Raw genomic sequence first — 21267 nt, 5'->3', positions numbered from 1 at the left:
TTGTTATTTTTGATACATTAGAACATATGGAATATATCTGGATACTTATTTTAAATTTGTCCCAGGGCATTACTAACACTTTAAGGGGAGCACAGGTGTGTCTGGCAGTTCCCTTAAGGTTAATTGAAAATGGAACGTACCATGACACACTCTAATCCAGGGGTGGACAAACATTTTGACTCATGGGCCATAAAGGGTTCTAAAATGCGTGAAGTGTTTTGGTAATACACCTCATAATAACAAAATAACAAGGTATCTGGAAAAAACATTCTTTCATTTTGAGTGAAAACTAATACATATATAATAAAACTGAACATTTTGGAATTTTTTGTTCAGATCTGTGACTTTTTCCCATCGTTTTTGTACCAATTCCACCAATGGGCTGATGTTTCTCAGGGAAAAACACAAATTTAGAGAAATAGTGTGTTTTCGTTGGAAAATTCTTGTCCAGTTTAAAAAAACACAAGAACTTCATAAAACAACTAAATCTTCCAGCACTACAGGAATGCAGAAGCCTAAACAAACGTCTGTGTATTTATAATTGACCATTCATGGTTAGACACCAGCAGTACTGAGAAAAGGAACATTAATTTATTCCAGTTTGGAGGGCCGTGTTATATATTTTAACATACTGATTAAGTGTTAGTCACGACTGTCCATATAGGTGGATACCGGCTGTCTGCAGGCAAAAAATGGACAAACTTGTAAGGTGAGAGTTAGGAGCGTGCACTTTTTACGTGAACAGCCATAAAAAAAAACTAAAAAAAAAACTCAGATTTTGGGGGAGTTGAAAAAATGAACAATCTGTACGACACGCCATCATCCCACCTACGTTGAAAATGGAACATACGATTGTCATGCCTGTAGTAAGAGTTTTGTGAGTGTTTGGAGGGTTAATGTAAATTGCAGACACTTATGCTGTGCAGGTGATGCTGTCGTACGCCGCTCTTACGCTGCACTCTCAAAGCACTTTGATATTTCCCATCCATTTTACCCCAGCAGACGGCCCGTGTCCTCCTGTAAGGGCAGCGTTGACTAAAGCATGGACTCAAGTTTGGTGCTTATAACTAGTTTGCTTTACTTTACTTTATAAAAATGCAGTTTTGAACAATTTAAACCAGTTTTGTGTGTTTCTGAGGGATAAACTATGTTTTTAAAGGCCTTAAAGTTAAAAGCCCTGTTTACCAAACACAGAGTTTTAAGGTTTGCTAACCAGGATCTGCCTGATAAGCTCAGGTCACGTCAGAAACTGTGGGGTGATCGTGCTTTTTCTGTTACTGGACCCCAGATATACAGTAGAATGATATTTTTGCAGAATTGTGAGTGACATCAGACCTAAACAGGTCTAATGGGATTTATTTTTTTGTGTAATTATTTCATTGTGATCTTTAATTAATCAATTTTTGATCACGATTAATATAATTGGGATGTAAAGCCTCATTTTAAGGTATTTTGATCAAAATTCATGGCATTGTGGCACAGTAAGAGACAAATGCAACTAAAAATGTGGCTTAATGACCTTTTTTTGTTAAAACAAACTTCTAATCTTTACTTTTTTTCTTTCTCAAACAATTAAGAAAAACAAATGATGCTTTGTTACCTTTTCATGACGATCACTTTCCTTATAGAGGACAGAGCAAGATGGCGCTGAAGCTGTTACCATGACAACGCGACAAACTGCATTTAAAATTCTCCGCTTTTTGTTAAAAACAATGTAAACTTAAAAATAACATGATTGAAATTGTATTAACTGATTTAACATTTATATTTTTTTGGTAAATGACCGTATGAGCGTGATAATGCTCTTCAAGGTGTGCATTATCAGACATGAACGGACTTCACGGAAGCAACCGGCTCACATGAAAACTAGATTGAGTTTTTTAATCATTTAAAGCACAGTCGATTGCAACATAATTCATTGAACATAGGAACATCACATATATAACTAACCAAAAATAAGTCTAAAAGGAAATCTAAAATAAGATTTTACACAATTTAAAAAGAAAAAAAATCCCCAAATGTCTGCAATTAGTTGCGAATAACACAATAATTTTACACCACTAGTTTACACATCAATTAAAAATGGCCCTTATTAGGCTTTTATTGTTCAGTAGTTAGTGGCATCTGATTTTGTTTGACTCATTTTAATGAACTCATTTATTTTTTGTACTAAATTGTTCTTGTAGAAAAAGAAAGAAAAGAAAAAAGGTGATATTTCTGTATGAACAGTCTAGAGACAGATTTCCTGTTTTGTTTCACCTCAAGATTGACTTTTAAAACTTGTAATCATACTGAGTCACTCAATTTGCTTTAGTGTGTTTCATAAAAAAAAAAAAAAAAGAAAAAGAAAAAGAAAAATCTTGTGTGGGTGATGCAGATCCAGACAGATCCACGCCTGTTACCCAGATATCCCTTACCTCCTCGCTGTACTTGCTGACGTACGAGTAGATCTCGTTGAGCGCGCTCAGCATGTTGAACTCTGTGGAGTGGAGTCTGGCCTGCTCTGCCAAATAGGCGTTCATGTCCTGGTCACTAATGGCTGGCAGCCGGCTGATGTCAGCATAGTACCTGCAAAAGCGCAGACAAGTAACGCTCTGCGTCAGTCCCTCAGCTCATGTCATATTTTTAACCCAGATCTGAATTATTTAATGGACAAATTCCTGAGCCATAATACCACTTGCTCTGACAATCGATGCGTGCTAGAAATCCCCCACAAAGTGCTTTAGCGAAATCTGGTTAAGCTTTTATTCGAGGAAGAAAAGAGCCGAATGAATCGAGTTTCCCAAAGATCTCAGTTTTTATGGTAAAAAGAGACAAAAAAAGGTATCTGAGTGGAGGATCAGCACCTACCTTTCTACCCAGCTCTTATAATTGGGGATATCTTTAGCGTAGAGCAGCTTGTTTGATGGGGAGTCTTTTCCCAGGCGGTGCTCTGAAGTGGAGCAGGAATCCATAAAGGTCTGAGCGACTACAGATAGACAGGCGTCTGTGATGCTGCTCTTATGGATGTCGAACACAAACTGCGGGTTTTTTATCACGTTCACCCAGAAACGGAGCGGAAGACTAAACAGATGACAAACGGAGATCAAAATCAAACACAGAAATTACACCACAAAGGCACTTTAGAACAAAAATATATATATATATTTTTTTAATAAACGTTCAAATGTTACCAGTTGCTTTTCCACGTGTGGCGGACGTCCGTGTCATAAATGCCGTGCTTGTCCGCCTGCTCGTCCAGGAAGTCAAACATGTATTTGATGGCCAGAGGAAGAGTGCTCCCCCGGTGGACGGTGCTGAACAGCGTCTCGAATAAATCATCGACAAACTTTTGTAGCGTGCCCTGGTGGAAGTTTGAGATGTTAGACAGGAAGTTCGAGGCTAAAAGCCCAAAATAAAAGCTGGAATCTCACACCTAAAAGAGAGCAGATGGAGTGTTCTTCTGACATTAAACAAATACACCAACTTATAAAACAAATAACTTGAAAGTATTTTAAAATATGGAAATGTAAAAATATTAGGTCCAAATGAGATTAATAAACGTCATTTCTCTTAGGTGACATTTCATAAAGTCCATCATAAAATGACTACTCTTTTAGCTTCGTTTTCTATGGTGTTCCGCAGGTTTCTATACTGGGGCCACCTCTGCTCTCATGTAAGTTTATTATACAAATACAGTATTTTTCATGTTCCTTTTATTACTGTATATGCCTAAGAAACATAAATGAGAACAAAAGTGGGCCCAGTATGGAACCCTGTGGAACATCATAAGGAGGATTGGTCAAAGAGGAGTCATTTTCAGATGGATTTTATGAAATATAGCTGAGAAATACAGTCTTATCAAGGCTAAATATGTATCCTACATCTCACAAATGTGTTCAAATAACATGTTCTGGTGATAAACTAGTAGCATCTAAAACCAAAGACTGGGAGAAATAAGTGGTGCTGACTGTGTGATAAAAGGAATTTATTCTGAAAAATACCAAAAGGACATTTGATTTAAGTTAATAATAGAAAATAAACCTTGGATTACTGTTGCTTACTCTTGTAAATGTACACATTTTGCAGTTGATGGACATGCATTAATTGACAAGCCATTCTTTAAGGTCAAATAAAGCTGTAATAATTTATTAAATTGTAATTCTTTCTCTCCATTATCATTACTGTGTATTATTCTACATTGTATTCTGCTTTAAAAAGCCACTTTTGGCTTAGAGGAGCAGCAGAGATCCAGAGGGGTACCAACCTTGGTGGCCAGTAGCCGGGTCAGATAAATCTCTGAAACCATCTTGCTGCCGCGATCGCCTTCTTTCTGATCTCCGTGCTCGTGGTTCTTCACCAAGTGCCACACCTTCACGCCACTCTCCAGGTCGGGGGTGATCATGGGAGCGCGGGAACGCAGGCTGTCTGGACTCCCCGTGTAGCGGAACGAAGAGTCTGGCCAGAAAAAAATGTAAAATAAAGAGATGTGCGTCAAATGAAATGTATGAGGATTAATGTGGCTGGAGTCAAGTCATTACGTCATCGTACAGCAAACATCATGATGATGTGTTTAAGGACGACCAGAATAATGGGGGATAGAAAATGTTCTCTGTACTGATCTAGATTTCACACAAAAAGTCTAAAAACACTCCAACACCTTTTGTGTTGCTGCACAAAAAGACAGACTGATGTGTGGAGGGCAGCAGGGACGTTGCATTTTTAATCATCTGTTTATTGGCTGTTTCGCTCCTCTTTCTGTGTCATGAATCGGGAGATAATTACCGTCTTTTTTATCTCACTCATCTCCCGTTCTCTCTTTCTTATATAATCCCTGTCTCACGGCTGCGCCTGGCCTCCCTTAAAGGCGCTCATAATTGGCTCTTCCCTCGGCGCCATGTTGAAAACAGCCCTGTCACACTCTAATCAAGGCATCAAAAGATACCCAATTTGTAAAAGCACTACAGCCACCATCCTTCATCCATACATCCCCCTCATCCGCCGCCTCACTCTGAATGACGCCGGCTCCCCCCCTAATTAGTCAGCATCTCCTAAAGGCGGCCGGCTCTCTGGAGGATCTGAGGATCCCGGCGAGGATCTCTCTCTCACCTTCAAAAGGCGAGCCGTACAACAAAGCATGGCGGCCATTAAGGCCCCTTATACCTTTCAAATAAGCCCAAACAGTGAAACTGTGGCGCGGTCGCTGGGGACAAAGACTGCTTTATATATGATATCACTTGCGGGGGTGGATTGAGATTCCAAATCCCGTCACGATACATCCTCCCGTCAGCTCCAGGGCGCAGCTGGCCAGCGCGGGGAGTGCGTTCAGGCGGGCTCCTGGAGCGGAGAAGGAGGCGCGCCAGCGGTGCAGATTGAGTCAAGATGCTAAGTGCTGGACGTGAAATTGGTAAAAATCCATCAGCAGGTGTCGGGGAGCAGCTGCTGTGCCAACAAGTGATTGATGAGAGGCGGGCGGGCGCCAGAACAGCGGCTCCTTTCAATGCCACGCACATCCACTTGGAGTGGCACGGAACCAGCAGCGAGAGAAAACATCTTTTCAGACGCTCTAACAACAAACCAGAGGGAGGAGTGCCAACAACTCCATGTTTTAAAGACTCCAATCATCTTTTGATCTATTTTTAAACCGTTCCCAGCGGTCTTTTAATTATGAATATGTTGTTTTTAGCCAAAATCTCACTAGCTTACAGCCCCTCACAACCACAACCTAACATTACCGGTGCAACAAAAATAGTGAGCAAAATCAGATTGGAGAAGGGGGTTTGTGGCCCACCGGCCATATTTACTACGTCACAATTTTGTTTTTTATCCAAAAGGCATTTTTTTCTTTTGCTTCTGATACAAACTATTTAAATAAAGAAATACTCAGATATGTGATTTTAAGCTTAGTCTTCCTTAAATTTGTCCTCCGTCATCAAAAAATGCCAAAAAAAATCATTTTCACCACTGTGGGTTTTTACAACACAGATGAAACTTAACTAAAGCTGGAAAATAACACTTTTATCATAATTTCTGCTTTAATTTCCTTTAATATAAGGTTTATTCATTAAAATCTTTGATTTTTTTGTTGTTGTTACCTTTATTTTTTGCCACCAAGCACACAAAAGACAAATACCACGTACTCATCCTTTTCCATTTCTATAAATGAGTCAATAATCTTTGAAAATACCATGCACACCTCCAATCCTCTGTCCTGATGACTGAACATTTACCTTTTCCTATTTCTAAAAAGAATCCTTTACAAAATAATTAGCCATTAGGCGATTTAAAGTGCACGTATGTCTGTGTGCACGGAAGTGCGTCAGCTCAACATTAATCCAGGAGTTCAAACTCCGGCTGAGCAGATGAAGCTTAGAGGCCTTTATTACAGCACCTGTACCTGGTGCAGGAACCACAGAATTATTATACTTATGAGCCATGAGATTAGTAACACCTGGTAAACCATCCAGTCCAATTAGCCAATCACATGGCAGCTAATCAAACGTTTAAAGTTCTAAATTAGGGAGATGCAATTAACTTTTCAGGTAGAACGTTTGTTTCAAGATGTCATAAATATATATTTAAGAGCTGCTTTATGCTGACGATAGCATAGATATCAATTTAGTTAGTGTAGTCTCAGTAATGTTTATTTGAGTGATTTCAGTCTGTTTTTTTATATGCTGCAAACAAAGTTGCAGGTTAGTCAGTGAGTACGCTAACACTTCTAACAAGGCTAACATGTAGCATGTCGAAATGTGTGTTTTTTACATGTTAATAACAAGGTTGCAAGTAAACATAGTCACAATAATGTTTGTTATAGCTGTCGCTGTCTGTTTTTTTATATGCTACAAAAAGGATTGATTGCTACAGGTAATATTTTCAATACGCTAACGCGGCTATCAAGTAGTGTTGTCGGGATTGTGTGTTTTTTATGTGTTGATAACAAGGAAGTTAGCTTAGTCACATCATCGTTTGTTTTAGCGTATAAGTCTGTTTTTTTATGAGTTGCAAACAAGATTGGGAGTTTGTTATTGTGAATATGCTAACGCTTCTATTGGGGCTAACGTAGCATGTCAGAATGTGTGTTTTTTAACATATTGATAACATGGTCGGGAGTTAGCTTAGTCACAGGCACATTTGTTTTAGTGGTATAAGTCTGTTTTTTATGTGTTGCAAGCAAGATTGGGAGTTACAGGTATTGTGAATATGCTAACACTTTTATTGGGGCTAACATGTTGCAGTGTCAAAACTATTATTTTTTTCATTTTGATAACATGTTAGCGTAGTCACAGTTACATTTTTTAGCAGTCTTGGTCGTTTTTTTTGAGTGCTGCAAGCAAGATCAGTAGTTAGTTACAGGTATTGTGAATATGCTAATGCAGCTAACGTTTAGCATGTTACAAGCAAGTTCTAGAACTCTTTTATCTCACTTATTGTGCCATATAGTTCAGTGCGCCTTACGGTATGTGTGACTAAAGATCAGAATAGACCATTCATTAACCGAAATGTCAAAGCATCTTATAATCTTACATGTTTTAACTTTATAATGGTGCGCCCAAACTTGTAGAGAATCTGTGTAGTAATGCAACCTGAGAAGCTCCATCACTGACTAACACGGTGTAACGGTTCTGTGTGCGATTGATTTTTCATCATGTTCAAATGGGAGAAGCTCATGTAGGGCTGCCAAATCCCGATCCTCCATCCTGACTACTTTCAGTTTTCTCCCTGCACTTCTTGCTGTTGATTGGTGGATGTGTCCAATAAATCAGCTTAAGGAGAAACCCGAGTCAACAAACCAATTGAAAGCAGAGAGAACAATAAAACTAGCATGGTGGTAGATCTTGGTGATGTAGAGACGCCGCTGACTCACCGTATCTGCTGATGGAAGTCCGCGATATGCTGGCTGAGGACGGGATGTTGTACGAGGACGTCTGCTTGGGCACCAGAGCCACCACGGAGCGGTCTGACACCTGAGTCGAGACAAACAACACTCGTTTAATGAGATTTTACAGAGAAAATAGCCGTTTCGTGACCCCTATCAGTGTTAAATTAATTCAATTCCTTAAACAAAGTCGCAGCTTTTGTGACAAAAAATAAAATCAATTCCGAGAAGCTTTTTTCCCCCTCACTTGGAAAGCCTGTCAGAATATTTGTTTACAACGTGTTCACAGATTTATTTCACACCACGGAGAAAACAACATGAGAGGATGTAAGACCCTGAGTGAGCAATCCCCAGAGTAAAATACATCTCGGAAGCCTTCATCTCTTCGTGTCATATCTGTGCTCCCTGTTGCTCTGTGCCGCAGCCCTGTGGCTTTTTCGGCACAGCAAAGTGCTGCGCCTGCATCGCAGCTGTACTCAACATGACTGTCAATGCTCTGCCAGACATGATGTAAGCTTCGGAGATGGAGACAAAGAAAAAAAAGACAAGGTAACGTCACGTCAGAGATGTCTTATGTGAAGCGAAAAGAAAATTCAAAAGGAAACCAACACTCGGATGTATTTCCTGCTGCAACCAGCTGAAGATCAGGAAAATGAGGGTAAAAACTGTCCATCGGATCATCCTCAGCCAACACATGACATCATTTTGTTGTAATTAATAATGAGCGTGCTCACACGACCAGACTTCAGGAGAAAAAACAAAAGGCATCAAACTGAACTAGCTTTTTTTGTTTTTTTTCTTTTTACCTCAAAAACAAAAGAGCCTGTTGGCTGGCATTTACAGATTTACCCACAGGAGGGCTTTCTGCTTCAAGCCCCACAAAGAAAAACTGATGAGCCTCCATCAGAAGAGAAACAATGGGCAAATGTCAGGCCTCCACCCTCAAAAAGATACCTCAAAGAATCCGCAGAAAGGATTGAAAGTTCTTTATTTGTGTCCTTCAAAGAGAAGGAGGTCCTGTCCAAATCTTGATTGAAAATGGATCACTCATTGGGTGTTCTGTATGACACAGCTCTTTAAGCTGTGTCATACAGATTTGTCTCTTCCTCACAAATCCTGTGGACCCCGTTCATGTGACAAGACAAAGAATAGATAGTGTGTGCATGCTACAGGCATTCTACGGGCACCTTTACATCACGTGCAACCCGTGCGTTCAGCATTTGAGCATGGCCAGTAAGTACTGGCACCTTACTGACAACTATAGTGTGGCGTAAGGGCACTGTGTGATGGCATCACTTCATAAGTACGGGTAATGCTTTACAGTACTCTCTCCCACAAACACGACAATCGTGATTTCTATTATCTCTTGAGGTGGTCGTGAAAACTTCAAGGGAAGTGCAGTACAAACCTCCTAGCTATCAAGGCCAAGTGGGCCCCATATGGTTTAAAAGTGGGCAGAAAATGTGGGCCCCAATTAGGTTTATCCACAGTTTCCGTGGTAGCCCCATTTGTGTTTGCCCACAGTGGGCTGGCTTGCTACACCAGTCAGTCGCCTGGTGGATAGCGTAGCTTGCTCCGGTTCCCAAGGTCTGGCAGAGCAAGTAAGCGCCCCCGTCCAGGGTCCAGCAGGGCTAGCAGTGGAGCCAATGTGGGCAAACACATGTTGGGGCCACCATGGAAACTGTGGACAAACCCAATTGGGGCCAACATTTAAACTATATGGGGCCCACTTGGCCTTGCTAGCTTGGCTGCACTCCCCTTTAGATGCAGTTGCTCCCCTCTGTGACACACCACAGGCCCATACAACCCAAAAACCTGCAACATCTTTTTGTGCAAACCCCTATGCAGGTGCCTAAGGCTTTAGGAGCCAATCCCTGACTATTATATAATTGGGGCTGGACTTAACTGGCCCCTCTGGAGACACTACAGAAGTCAAATAAGAAAAATCACTAAGATAAATTCCAGTTTTTTGAGGAGAAACGCTCAAACTCTCCTCACACTTTCTGCATAGAACCATCTCCACTCCGTCTCATCCATCTTTGAATCCTTCAACATCATTTTGATCAACTTTCTCGTTCTGTGAGCTTCTTTTGTCAGCCGGCACACGTACGCTTCCTTTAATCCACCAGCAACTTCCACAAAGTTTCCACCCCTGCGCTGTGATACATTTACTCTAGAGAGCATGAAATAGCTTCTCAGCAGCCTTTTCCTTTTACAAGTCCCTCCATCTTTTTCTCTCTCTGCCTTTCATGGCTGACACAGGAGCCAGAGCAGAGATGGGTCCTTGTGATAGCCCTAAATGATTGAAGGCGTGCAGATTCGCCCTTCAGGGATAATCCAGTGTGGGGCTGATATTGGGCAGGTGTGATAAGAGCGGTGGGGCCCGCCTGTGATAAGACCTTCCATTAGACAGCGGTGAGTCGGCCAGACAGCAGAGTGTGGTCATCCTCCATCTTTCTTCTCTCAACCCCCCACCGCAGTCCTTCCTACCCAGTACCCCATCTCGTCTGGACTCATGCTGTCATATCTCAACGCCTATCAGAGGATTTCAGTCTGCGCAGCACTGGAATCACAGTTCTTTCTCAAATATCTCGGACATTTTAAATGGAAAAATTGGGAAACCAATGGTGATCAAATGTCCTTTTTAACTGTTCTTGTTAAAAACAGGCAAAGGAAATAGTTTAGTCTCTTCTGAGCTTTGTGCCCACCCAATAATTTAACATTTAAACAGCATCAGATAATGACAGAAAGGGCCTGAATGAAACCAGAAAGACGGGTAACTGGATCTCTCTCTTGGTGAAATCATCTGTCTGCTCACTCTGTTGCTGTACTGCAGAGAGAGGAGCACTTCAGGTCAGACGAGGAACATTTCTAGAATGCATTTTACTTAATCCATCTCCTTCTGCTTCTTAAAGGTTTTAGGAGAGTAAAGTGCCTCATTGGCTCCTAATAAACCGATTATTATCTGTGGTTTGTAATGAGCATTGTGAAACCTTCATCAAATTGCATCAAACCAAACTTTCACTACTTCGCACATACTTCACAAATACATAATCCTGTATTTTAACCGGGCTGGGGACCAGTACACAGAGACCCAGACTTGAGCCCTCTTGTGGCAACATAGTTAGGCAGCAGCACAAAAGAGTCTTGCTCAAGGACCCAGACTGGATGAAGTTTATTACACACTGGGAATCGATCCCTCGACACATTTTAATACCCAAGTCGTCACATGCATGGAGATGGGAGGGTAACAATCTGGGATTTTCACCAAAACTAACCCAATACAGCACATCATGAAAGCAGCAGTGCTATGGCAATGCTATTATCTCAAGGTATAGTCACATGCACTCGTTTGGACGCGGCCGGTACCAGTACCATAACCCAGTACCCTAATTCTAGCCTGGTCCGCGTCTGGTACTGCGTCTGGAACCGATACTGATCCACAACCGGTACCAATTGTCCAGTACTGGGTTAAGATTAGGGTAAGGATACCAAGGTTTACGGCCCGGAGGTTGGGGACCCCTGATTAAGTTGGGACAGCCAGCACGTCAAAAAAATGACAAGTTGGGGATACCCAAAACGTCAATTTTTCCCACGGTGGGGTCCTTAACCATGCGTCAATATGTGACGACTTGGGAATGAGAATGTGTTGCAATATGTTACCAGTGCAAAATAACATTGGGAAGTTAATAACAAAAATATAAAATGATCTGGCGGGCCGGATGCGGCCCCCGGCCCTTGACTTTACACCTGTCTTAAGTGGAGGTTTAATGACAGCTTTGTCTTGCTGTTCCATTGAGGCTCGTTGAAAATAAAACGTATGATTGTCGTGTGTTGTATTGCTGTTGTACGATGCCCTCAAGGTATCACATCAAACAAGTGTTAGGGATAATCAAAATTACAATGATGCCGATTGCGATACCTGAATTTTTCAAGTATCCCGCAACCTTGCTGTTATACTATCTGAAGTTTTGGGCATATCTCTATACAGGAGAACCTTACCTCCGTCATCAAATCAACGGTCCTGCTATGGAATGTTAAGTAATAAAGCAGGTCAAGTGCACCCACAAGCGTATCATTTTAAAAATGATTAAGAAAAAACATGAAAAACATCCAAAAAGATTTAAAAAAAAGTGAATAATGAGAAAGGTATGTGGAAAGTAAGTCAAGAGCAGAAGGGGAGACGTCATGAGAGAAAGGACAAAGCAGCATGATACCGAGTCCTCTGTGAAGGACACGTTGATGTGTCCCTTTCTTCTGACGACTCCTGCGTCTGCTAAGTGATTCTGCCTGTTCTTCCTGCGGCCCAAGAGCTCAGACCGGCTTCCTCCTGCGAGGTCGTGATCCTCGCCACCTCGCCCTCTTATTCCGCTTCTAAGATGGAGCCGCCCCCATGATGCATCCCTGCCATCCCCTCCGCTCTGACGCAGGTAGAATCAAAGCTCATGCAGTTTTTAGGCAGATGGTCCCCTTTGGCTGACTAATGAGGGCCGGGTGAATCTACAACATTCATTCCTTATTATTTCTATCTGTGGATTTTGCTGTTTCTCTCTCTGTTTTGTTCATAAAAATGATACAAATTCCTTTTTTGAAAGCAGAACTCTTCATTTACTTTATCTCATTGCTTTATTGAACTGCACTCAAGAAAATATCTAAAAAAAATGTTGCTTTTGCCAAAAAAACAAAACAGAAAAGAGATAATAATTCCTCCCTCCCTCCTCCTGTACAGTAATGGTCCTCTGCTCTGTGAGCCTGTTATCTGGGCATGGAGATGAGGCTTCAGAAATTGGCCGTCTTAAAACTGAGAGCAGGAAACATTAAAGTGTCAGCGAAGCAATTTCCATAACAGGAGCAGGAGAACACACTGGACTGAAGAAAAACATTCCTGATAAACCCAGAGTAAAGTTAAGGGAGGATTTTAAAAAAGCAGAATCCTTAAGTGTGTTTGGTTTTACCTGGTAGTGCAAAAGTGTGTTGAGTCTCTTCCAGTCGTTTTCAATCTTGGTAGTGATGTCTTCGTCCTGCAACACCACCCGAGCCATTCGCCCCTGGCGCCACTCTGAAAAAGGGGTGTAAAAAAAATGATTTAATGATATATCTCCAAACCTCAATGGATGCCAAATTAGAAAAAAAAACTAACAAGTTTGTTAATATATTGGCTTAACACCAAATTAACTCAAAAAACCTCAGTGGATACCAAATTAGACAAAAAAGCTATAAAAAAATCAAAAAATTGCATAAAATTAAAAAAAGTGTAGAATGTATTAATACCAAGAATACAAACATGAATATCCAGAATATGCTGATTTTTTTTATTCCAAAATTACACAAGTTGAAAAGGGCACACAAATTTTGAAAATGTTCCCAATGACTTAGCATTGGCTGAAAAATCACATAAATTGTGTAATATTTTAAATTGCATACAACTTACAGATACCAAAAGTACAAGTAGTAATGTCTTGAACGTGTTGAAAGTTTTGATACCAAGATTGCATAAATAGCTTAAAGTGTGATTTAGTTTTCATATGTCATAAAACATTTGGAATAAAATGGAAAGAAGCAGGAGAATCACTATAACGTGAATGCTGCAGAGCCTTCGCAGCATCAAACTATGGCATTACCTGCGATAATGCTACGTAAGAAACGTAGAGCTAGCTAAAAATTAGCCTAAAAAACTGGAAAAAATTCTAAATTAGCCAAAACAGCTAGCATAATGCTACAATAGTAGCTAAATTAGCCTAAAAAAATCTGAAAAAAATGTCTAACTTTGCTAATATTTTAGTATTTTGTCTAAATTAGCCAAAAACAAGTAGCATGTTGCTAAAATAAAAGCTAAACTCCAAATTACTTAAAAAAAGCTGAAGAGTTGCTGAACATTTTAAAGTTTAAATTGTGTATCTAGCAAGTTTGTGAATACCAGAAATAAATGCAGGTATGTCCTGAACCAGTAATTGGATACCAAAATTACTCAAGTTGTGGAAAGTGTGATTGAGTTTTTGCATGCCTTAAAACGAACAGAGGAGGAGAATCACTTTTGCGTGAATGTTTTATAGCATTCACACAATTATTTACATGTTGTGGTTTTTGATGGACTAACACCTACTGGTCTAATTGTGCAGATTTGTGGTTATAACCAATTTGCACTCTTGTTGTAGCGGTTTCACAACATAAATTTTATGCTCTATTTTAGAAGTGAAACACTACTGGCTGTGTGATAAATAATTACGGTTTGGTCAAAATTGCCGGTTGTTTGCAGGAATCCTAACCAGGAAACAGTCTAATTTGGTTGAAATATGACAGAGCGCGAATGCAAGTGTAGACAGCGACGGGGGGTAATCTCTAGCCTCTTCTGGCAGACAGAGAAGGATTCATCCTAATTTTTACCTTCTACATGACAATTGCAAGCATGCATGCAGGCTGGCTATGTTTCCTAATTGGTGAATGTCTCTCAAATGTGTTCAGAAAGAAAGGTAAAAACAGTGAGACAGTCAACTTTTGAAAAGTCAAAATCAAAAATAAATGTGACTGAACGGGGGAAGCTGAGTCATTGTGTTGTGTTGTCTCTAGCTTTGATCTACAGCTTGTTATTTTGGTTGTGTAACTTTACACCTCAGCTCCGTGATCACACAGCCTCTCTTTATCCCAGTGGGGTCCCACTTAGGCTCAAATCAACGAGGAACTGCAAAATCAGGTTCATGAAGGATTCAGTGTTGTTTGATATGGAAGAAAAGGAAAGGGATACAAGCAAGGACAGAAGTGGCAGACTGAGCTCAGAGTGAGGACGATGAGCATCAAATGTAAAAACACTCATTGTAAAACAAACCCTCTTTTCTGTCAAACAGAGTTCTCCAGGCCCCACCAGGCAGAGATCGCTGACAGACAGAGAGCTTCTCTCAGACTGTTAGATAGACTGCCTGGCAACCATCGACATGCTGCTGGAGTTAGTCTCACTAATGTGTTGATCGTCGGTACACACCACTAGCTGCTCCCTACCTGATTGGTGTGGACAACTTTAACGCTGTACAGTCCACTACATAAAAAAACGACCCTTTGATGAAATCCACAAATCATCTTTTGCAAAATCTTTTTCAATGAGACATCAATTATGATCCATTGGGTGATTTGGTAAGGTTTTGCTTACAACAATGTAAGTTTAAGATGCAAAAATATGTTTATATCTTGCTTAGTCTCAAATTAATTACGTTTTAAAACATGTTATAAAGAGTTAATTATCAACAAATTGTTCATTATTTCTATACAACAAGAAGTCATTTAAGAAGTCAAGGACTATAGATGAGTTATTCTCACCACAAAGTTTAGAAACGTATCCCGCCAAAGTGTTTTGGAGATTTCACGGAAGCAGCCATTTTGAAATGACTAGAAAATGCCGTTCTACTGCCTCTAGTGGAATGATGATGAACTGCAGGGCAGAAAACATGGACCAAGTCATAGGCCCAATCTGAATTCTTCTCCCTACCCCTACATTTAGTGCTCCAAAGTTATAGAAAAATAGTGTCTCAGATTTGGGAGATCACTTTCACTCGATGACTTTACCAGTAGTCGCTGGTCTGCTAGCGTTAGCGCAGAGGGTGGGATCTTAAATATTTATATTTCACTTCCACTACAAATGCCCCTTCAAATAGAGGGGTAGGAAGAAGGGAAGAATTTGGATTGGGCTATAGTGTTTAATCCCCATATTGTGTTTCACTGTCTCACTATTTTGCAAACTTTTTCAATACAAATTTGGATACTTTTCTTGGTTTTGTTTTTTATAGCGCAGTGTTATTGGCTGATTGGCTGTCAATCAATCTCCTTTGTGTCTTGTCTCCTGTAGAAAATGCATTTAGTTTGCCAAATCTACATAAATCCTTGATTGCGATATGATCTTTGTTTCCATTCTAAAAAATGTATTTCTTTTTTTAACGAAGGTTTAAACTTTAGGAATTTAAAGAGAATCCTACTATGGATTTCACCTATCGCGATGAACGGTAAACCATGGGCTTTTAAGCTCATACTAATGAGATAGGGGTCTCAGAAATGTGTAGACCAAATGGTTACTGGATCCACCATTTGGTGAAAGTAGCTGGAGTTGACAGTGTGTGCGTGAGCTTGCATGCCGTACCCAGGTCCATGTCGACGGCGCGGGGTCTCTGGGAGTAAGGCATGTTCTTGTAAACGGCGTCCAGGATCTTCTCCTTCACTTGGGTGATGGTGTCGCAGTTCAGCACTTTCACCGCGATCTCCGGACTGTTTTCGTTGTCGGGGTTCACGCAGTTCAGGATCTGGATTGGGCAGACAAGGGGAGGGGAGAGGAGGAGCAGAGACAGAGTCAAACATCCCAGAGGGAGAGGAGCTCGACGTGTCCTGCTACCAAGTGGGCTCGGCTCCAAGCTCCACGCTTCGCCCTCATTAGAGTCTCCTCGGAGCGTAGCAGGAGCTCTGAAACACCATTTCCGCTCTTACTGGCATCCCAAAATCTAATTTCACACCTTCGGCGGGACACCAATTTCCAGCTCTGCCGGGGTATTAGCACGTAATGAGCCAAATTCAAAGTCGGAGCAATCAGAGCGTTGTCATGTCACATGCTGGTTGTGTGAGGGCTTTCCTTTTTATTTGCCGTGTAGATTCGGAGGGGGGGTTTCAATCACTACAACCACCTATCTAGATGTTGGACCAACATGGCGTCCTGTCGTCAGGCACTTAGCTAATTTCCTTCCCCTGGCTGAGCGATGCGATAAAACACATCTAAGAAGTAGTTTATTGAAGGAAAGCAGCTTTTTGGACCATCAAAGGCGTGTTCGTGTGCGGCTCTCATCTTGGCAGCGGCGGCGGCGTCTGCTCGGAGCCTTTGTGTAAACTTCTGCCGTGTTCGGCAGAGTGTGGCCCTACCAGGGTTTTGTACTCGATCTGCTGGCGGATGAGCTTGTCCTCGCTCAGGGAGTAGCGGGCCTCTCCAGTGATGGCGTCGATGGGCCCCTTTTCCATCTGCTGCTTGATGGCGCAGTACAGCATAAACAGAGGCTCCCCCGCGCACTCCTGCCAACACACACACATCAAAAAACTTGAAAACTTTCAAAATAAAACAACAATGGGGGCCATTAATGAGTAGACGCCCACACACAGTAGGCTGTGTTGTTCTGTGAACTGACCTTGAGGAATTTGTGAAGGAGGAAGGCGAACCAGTTTGTGAGCATCTTCTCTGCCACAGATTCGGTTCTGGAATGACAGGACATTAGAGGATCGACATGAAGTTTCCCTCTTGATAAAATGTGAGCGTAACAGAAATCCTCCATAATTCATGAGGTCTGGGGCCAATCTTCGGGGACATTATCTTGACATGTTGGCCTCGCCAAATCCCGGGTTCGCTTGTGCGCTCGCGGTCACAGTGAGTGAGCAGAGGCGAGCTGTGAGAGAGAGAGGGCATCTGTGTGCACACGCTCCGTGGACGTGTGTGTTGGCACGAGTGTAGGTGTGTGTTGTTGTTGGTTATTCATGTGTGGTTCGACACAGCGGGACATCAGCAGCTGTGACAAGCCTCAGCTGTTGAGAGAGACAAGTGCTGTCACAGCCAGGTAACGCCAAAATGATCTCCTCTCATTTCCGTCCTTCCTCTACCACCCCCCACCACACATACACACACGCACACACACCCCTCCAGTTTGTCTGCCCTTCCCAGTCAATCACAGATAGAGGTAGACTTGCTGCTGGGCTTGATTGGGCATGAAAAAAAAAAACAAAAGCGTAATTGTGCGATGACCTGTGACTATTTGCTGCTACAGGAGATAAGAGGAGCCTGTATACATGTATACATCCCATAATGATTATGGGTTCCAGTGCGTGAGCATCGAGTCATCCTTCTCATCATCTTGCAAACTTTTTCTAAGCTTCCTATTGTGCTTTTATTTCCACTGAAGACTTGAAGTGACGTTCAGTGATCTGAAAATGTTTCCTTTACTGCATTTTTCTGAGTTTAAGTTGCTGCTTTTTTGCACTTATACTCAGGAGCAGCTTATATGTGATTAAAAAAAATCAAAAACATGAATAGGTTTGTATATTTGTTATTGTCCCGCTGACAACCGGTGGTTCTTTTGCGGTTGTTTCCCACCAATAACCTCTAGGGGGCAGTGTAGGTGTGTATCAATATTTGCCAATCACAGCAACAGAGAAGAAGCAGAACCGTCCAAAACAACCATAGACAAGATCGGTCTTCTCCTTAACTTAGTGATATTTTTATATTTGCATTGAGACATTATTATTCTTATTTCTCAAGTTGACAAACTGGGAAACAGTGACGCAGAAGTACCGCTGAAAGCGCCATCATTCAGACACAGCTACTGCGGGACAGAAGGTAACGATTACCATTAAAAAAATAAATAAAAGACAGAGGCTATGTCCGAACTCCCATCCTAATCCCTAACTACTAAAAAACTATATAGTGCGGTACTATCTAGTGCTCTGGATTTTAAAAGGAATTCGGCCACCACGCTCACTACGTTTATTTTTTTTTTCACAAAGATTTCACAAAGTAAAAATCGAAGTAATAAGAGCATTATGACGTCTATTCATGACTCCACTGTGTTCTGATAATGAAAATGTGGATGGTTTATTAAAAAAAAATACATTTAAACATGTTTTTTTCACAAAGATTGTTCAACTGCAATGCATTGTGGTCTATATTATTGCAAAAACTTCTGGGAAATTTCTAGGGAACTCGATTTTGGAATTGTAGATTTGGACAGCACTACAAAATGGCGAACGCACTATAGAGTGTGTAGTGACTTCCGTAAATTGAAAAATTAGACAAGTCTCTGTTTCAGTTATTGGCAACGTTTTCATAATGTCCTTCAAAATAATGCTTTTTGAAATGTAACATTTTGGTGTTTTTTTTTTCTTATCAATTCAGCTTTTCATCTCAGATTCTTTTTCTAGTGCGTCTTTGTCCGCCACCACCTGTTTGACACGAGTTCTTCCTCTCTCTGCAACTGCAAGAACAAAGCGGGAATCGCCATAGAAACCGGCAGCTCCTCTCCGCTTTGTGTAGTTGTGGCTGGACTGCAAATCCTGCATCAATTCTGACATGTTTCTCTGATTTACAACATATGTGTTCAAACCTACATAGCAGTGAGAAAAAAAATTAAACTTTATTTCATTTTGTGTTAAGCTTTCCTTTTTTTGCATTCAAATAACTATTTAACATATTAATTTAAATGAAAAACTTCATTGACCTTAAGTTGTATGTCAAAAACTTTAAAAGAAGCAGAATATTTAATAACTAACCAACTAAAAATTTATTTTTTTTTGAAAAAATACAGTATTTCTATATATAAATATATAGATAGATAGATATAAAGATATATATAAAGCAAATAGCTTAAAATATAAAGATTTTCTGACTAGAGATTAGTTCCTCTCCCTAATGCTGTGACTGCAAAACTGTGAAATGCATAAAGTTTTCAAAAATATGAAATTGACTTGGAAAAAAAGGAGGAATAATGAAATGATATAAAACTTTTATATAAATATAATTTTTACAGGACGTTCTGATAGAAGTCAACAAGTTCACCCCCCTCATTTCACCCTTTGGTCTTTAACTTCTGCAAACTCATGGATACAAACAAAATCCACAATTGTAGACTAAATGTGAAAAATATCTTTGTAAGAAAGAGATTTTTCTCTGACTGCATCGTGTTCCTTTGAGCCATAAAGTATGCCCCTGCTAGAATATATATATATATATATATATATATATATATATAATGACAGAATAACACTGGAAAGACAGCCCCCCCCTCCCTCCGCACTGCGGTTTACAAGAGAGTGACAGCTTGTGATTGTCACCTGGTTGCAAATGAACCCTGCCAGATTGCCTGGAACATGAGCACTGCCTGTTCAGACGGCAGCGCGTTGAAAGAAAATGACCCTCTTAATGCCGCAGTAAATGACTGTGATTAGTCTGGTGGATATGATAGAGGGGCTTTACGGCGGGAGGTGATGAACCGCGGATTAGCAGGAATCCAAGCAGGCAGGTATTAATGGCAATGTGGAAATGCTTCCGTCTCCTCTGCGGTGCAACGCCTGATTATAGCTGTTCAGCCTTTGTACGGACCTGAAGGGAGGTCAGAGCCAATATGGATGTGACTTTGTTGAGCCGTGTATCGGAGCCCGAGCTACGACTAAAGCCTGGAGGGGTTTTTACTAGAGTTTAGTCACTGACATGAGTGGAAAGTCTTAGTCACAACTGCCCATATGGGTGGATAATTGTTTTATGTGGGCGATAAAAACTTGGAACATTTAGGTGGCCCACACAAAATATCAAGGTCGTAGACCACTCAGTGAACCAGTAGACCCAAAATGTAAATGTTCATACACATTTTTTTTCTTTTACTGGCATGCAACCATCAACAGGCTACAGTACACACTTAAACAACAAGTAAGAGTAAGTATGGGTGAAGTAGGCGATAAGCAGGTGTGTCGTACTGATAAGTGTGTGCAGCCTGACTAAGCCTCATTTCCACTATACGGTCCGGTATTTTGAGCATTTTCTTTGCAAAATGGACCCAGTACCAAGCCATACCTCTTGGGGGCCTTTATCAGTTGTAAGCCGCTGTAGCAACCCGTTGATTGGCAGAAAGTGATGACGACATTAGAAGCCCCCAAGATAGCGCTCATTTAAGCTAACGTTTGTAAGCATTCAGGTTTTTGTGGTTTCCGGTGTTCTCTTTTGGTCAAAAGTCTATATTGAAAATGCCTGCAAACAACAGCAAGGCCTGATCTGTGGTGGAACTACAAATATTCCTTGCCATCCTTGGTGATAGATTGTTGCTGCTTTTCTAGTTGTCGCACTACAATGACACATTAGCGGTCTACACCACGTATGCACTGTGAAAACAAACCGCTCAGTGGAAGCGAGGCTTAACTGAGAGGAAAAGCTTGCTAGAATTAACTGGACCGTACCATACCACTCCGTACCATACTGCTCAGTGGAAACGAAGCTCTAGAAACAAGGACTTCAGACAATGAAAATGTGGACCTTTTACTGGCACTTACATATGACCTGCACATTACGTTGGTGAGGGAGTTGGGCAGTCAGTAATGTAACCTTACTATCAACTAGAGTGTGCAAGCACAATTCGACACCATGTATGTCATATATGCATACAACTTGCATTAGTCCTACAAATACTTCACTGCACACTTACCACACTCACAAAAATTCTACTTTACATTTTCAATGAGCTACAGCGGCTGGGTGGCTCAGTAGGCTAGGTGAAGGGCTGACACGCTAAAGCCCTGGGTTCAATTCCCAGGGTTGTCCACTGATCCCCACCCAGAATGGGTCCTTAGGCAAGACCCTTGACGCTGCTGCCTAACTGGGTCCCTGTGCCCCTCAAGTACAGGGTTGTGTCAGG

At 41.1% G+C, this 21267-nt stretch overlaps 1 protein-coding gene across 3 annotated transcripts in view; it reads right to left on the bottom strand.

Annotated features, from left to right (window-relative positions):
* Positions 1 to 21267, bottom strand: part of plxna2 (plexin A2) — a 233918-nt gene that overhangs the window by 6439 nt on the left and 206212 nt on the right. For 2 of the 3 annotated variants that reach the window (XM_024292841.2, XM_036212847.1), the window contains exons 23-31: positions 17008 to 17074; positions 16748 to 16894; positions 15981 to 16140; positions 12814 to 12917; positions 7847 to 7946; positions 4247 to 4437; positions 3174 to 3343; positions 2851 to 3063; positions 2143 to 2568 (exon numbers count right to left, since the gene is read on the bottom strand). In XM_024292841.2, the coding sequence (XP_024148609.2) occupies positions 2301 to 2568; positions 2851 to 3063; positions 3174 to 3343; positions 4247 to 4437; positions 7847 to 7946; positions 12814 to 12917; positions 15981 to 16140; positions 16748 to 16894; positions 17008 to 17074 (1420 nt within the window). In that variant the 3' untranslated portion in view covers positions 2143 to 2300. Of the gene's footprint in view, positions 1 to 2142; positions 2569 to 2850; positions 3064 to 3173; positions 3344 to 4246; positions 4438 to 7846; positions 7947 to 12813; positions 12918 to 15980; positions 16141 to 16747; positions 16895 to 17007; positions 17075 to 21267 lie in introns of those variants that run through there. The other variant, XM_024292840.2, reaches the window with a different exon arrangement.

Source organism: Oryzias melastigma, linkage group LG7 (assembly GCF_002922805.2).
Source record: "Oryzias melastigma strain HK-1 linkage group LG7, ASM292280v2, whole genome shotgun sequence".
In the NCBI taxonomy this organism is placed as follows: Eukaryota; Metazoa; Chordata; class Actinopteri; order Beloniformes; family Adrianichthyidae; genus Oryzias; species Oryzias melastigma.
This window is presented reverse-complemented; position numbering and strand designations above follow the sequence as displayed.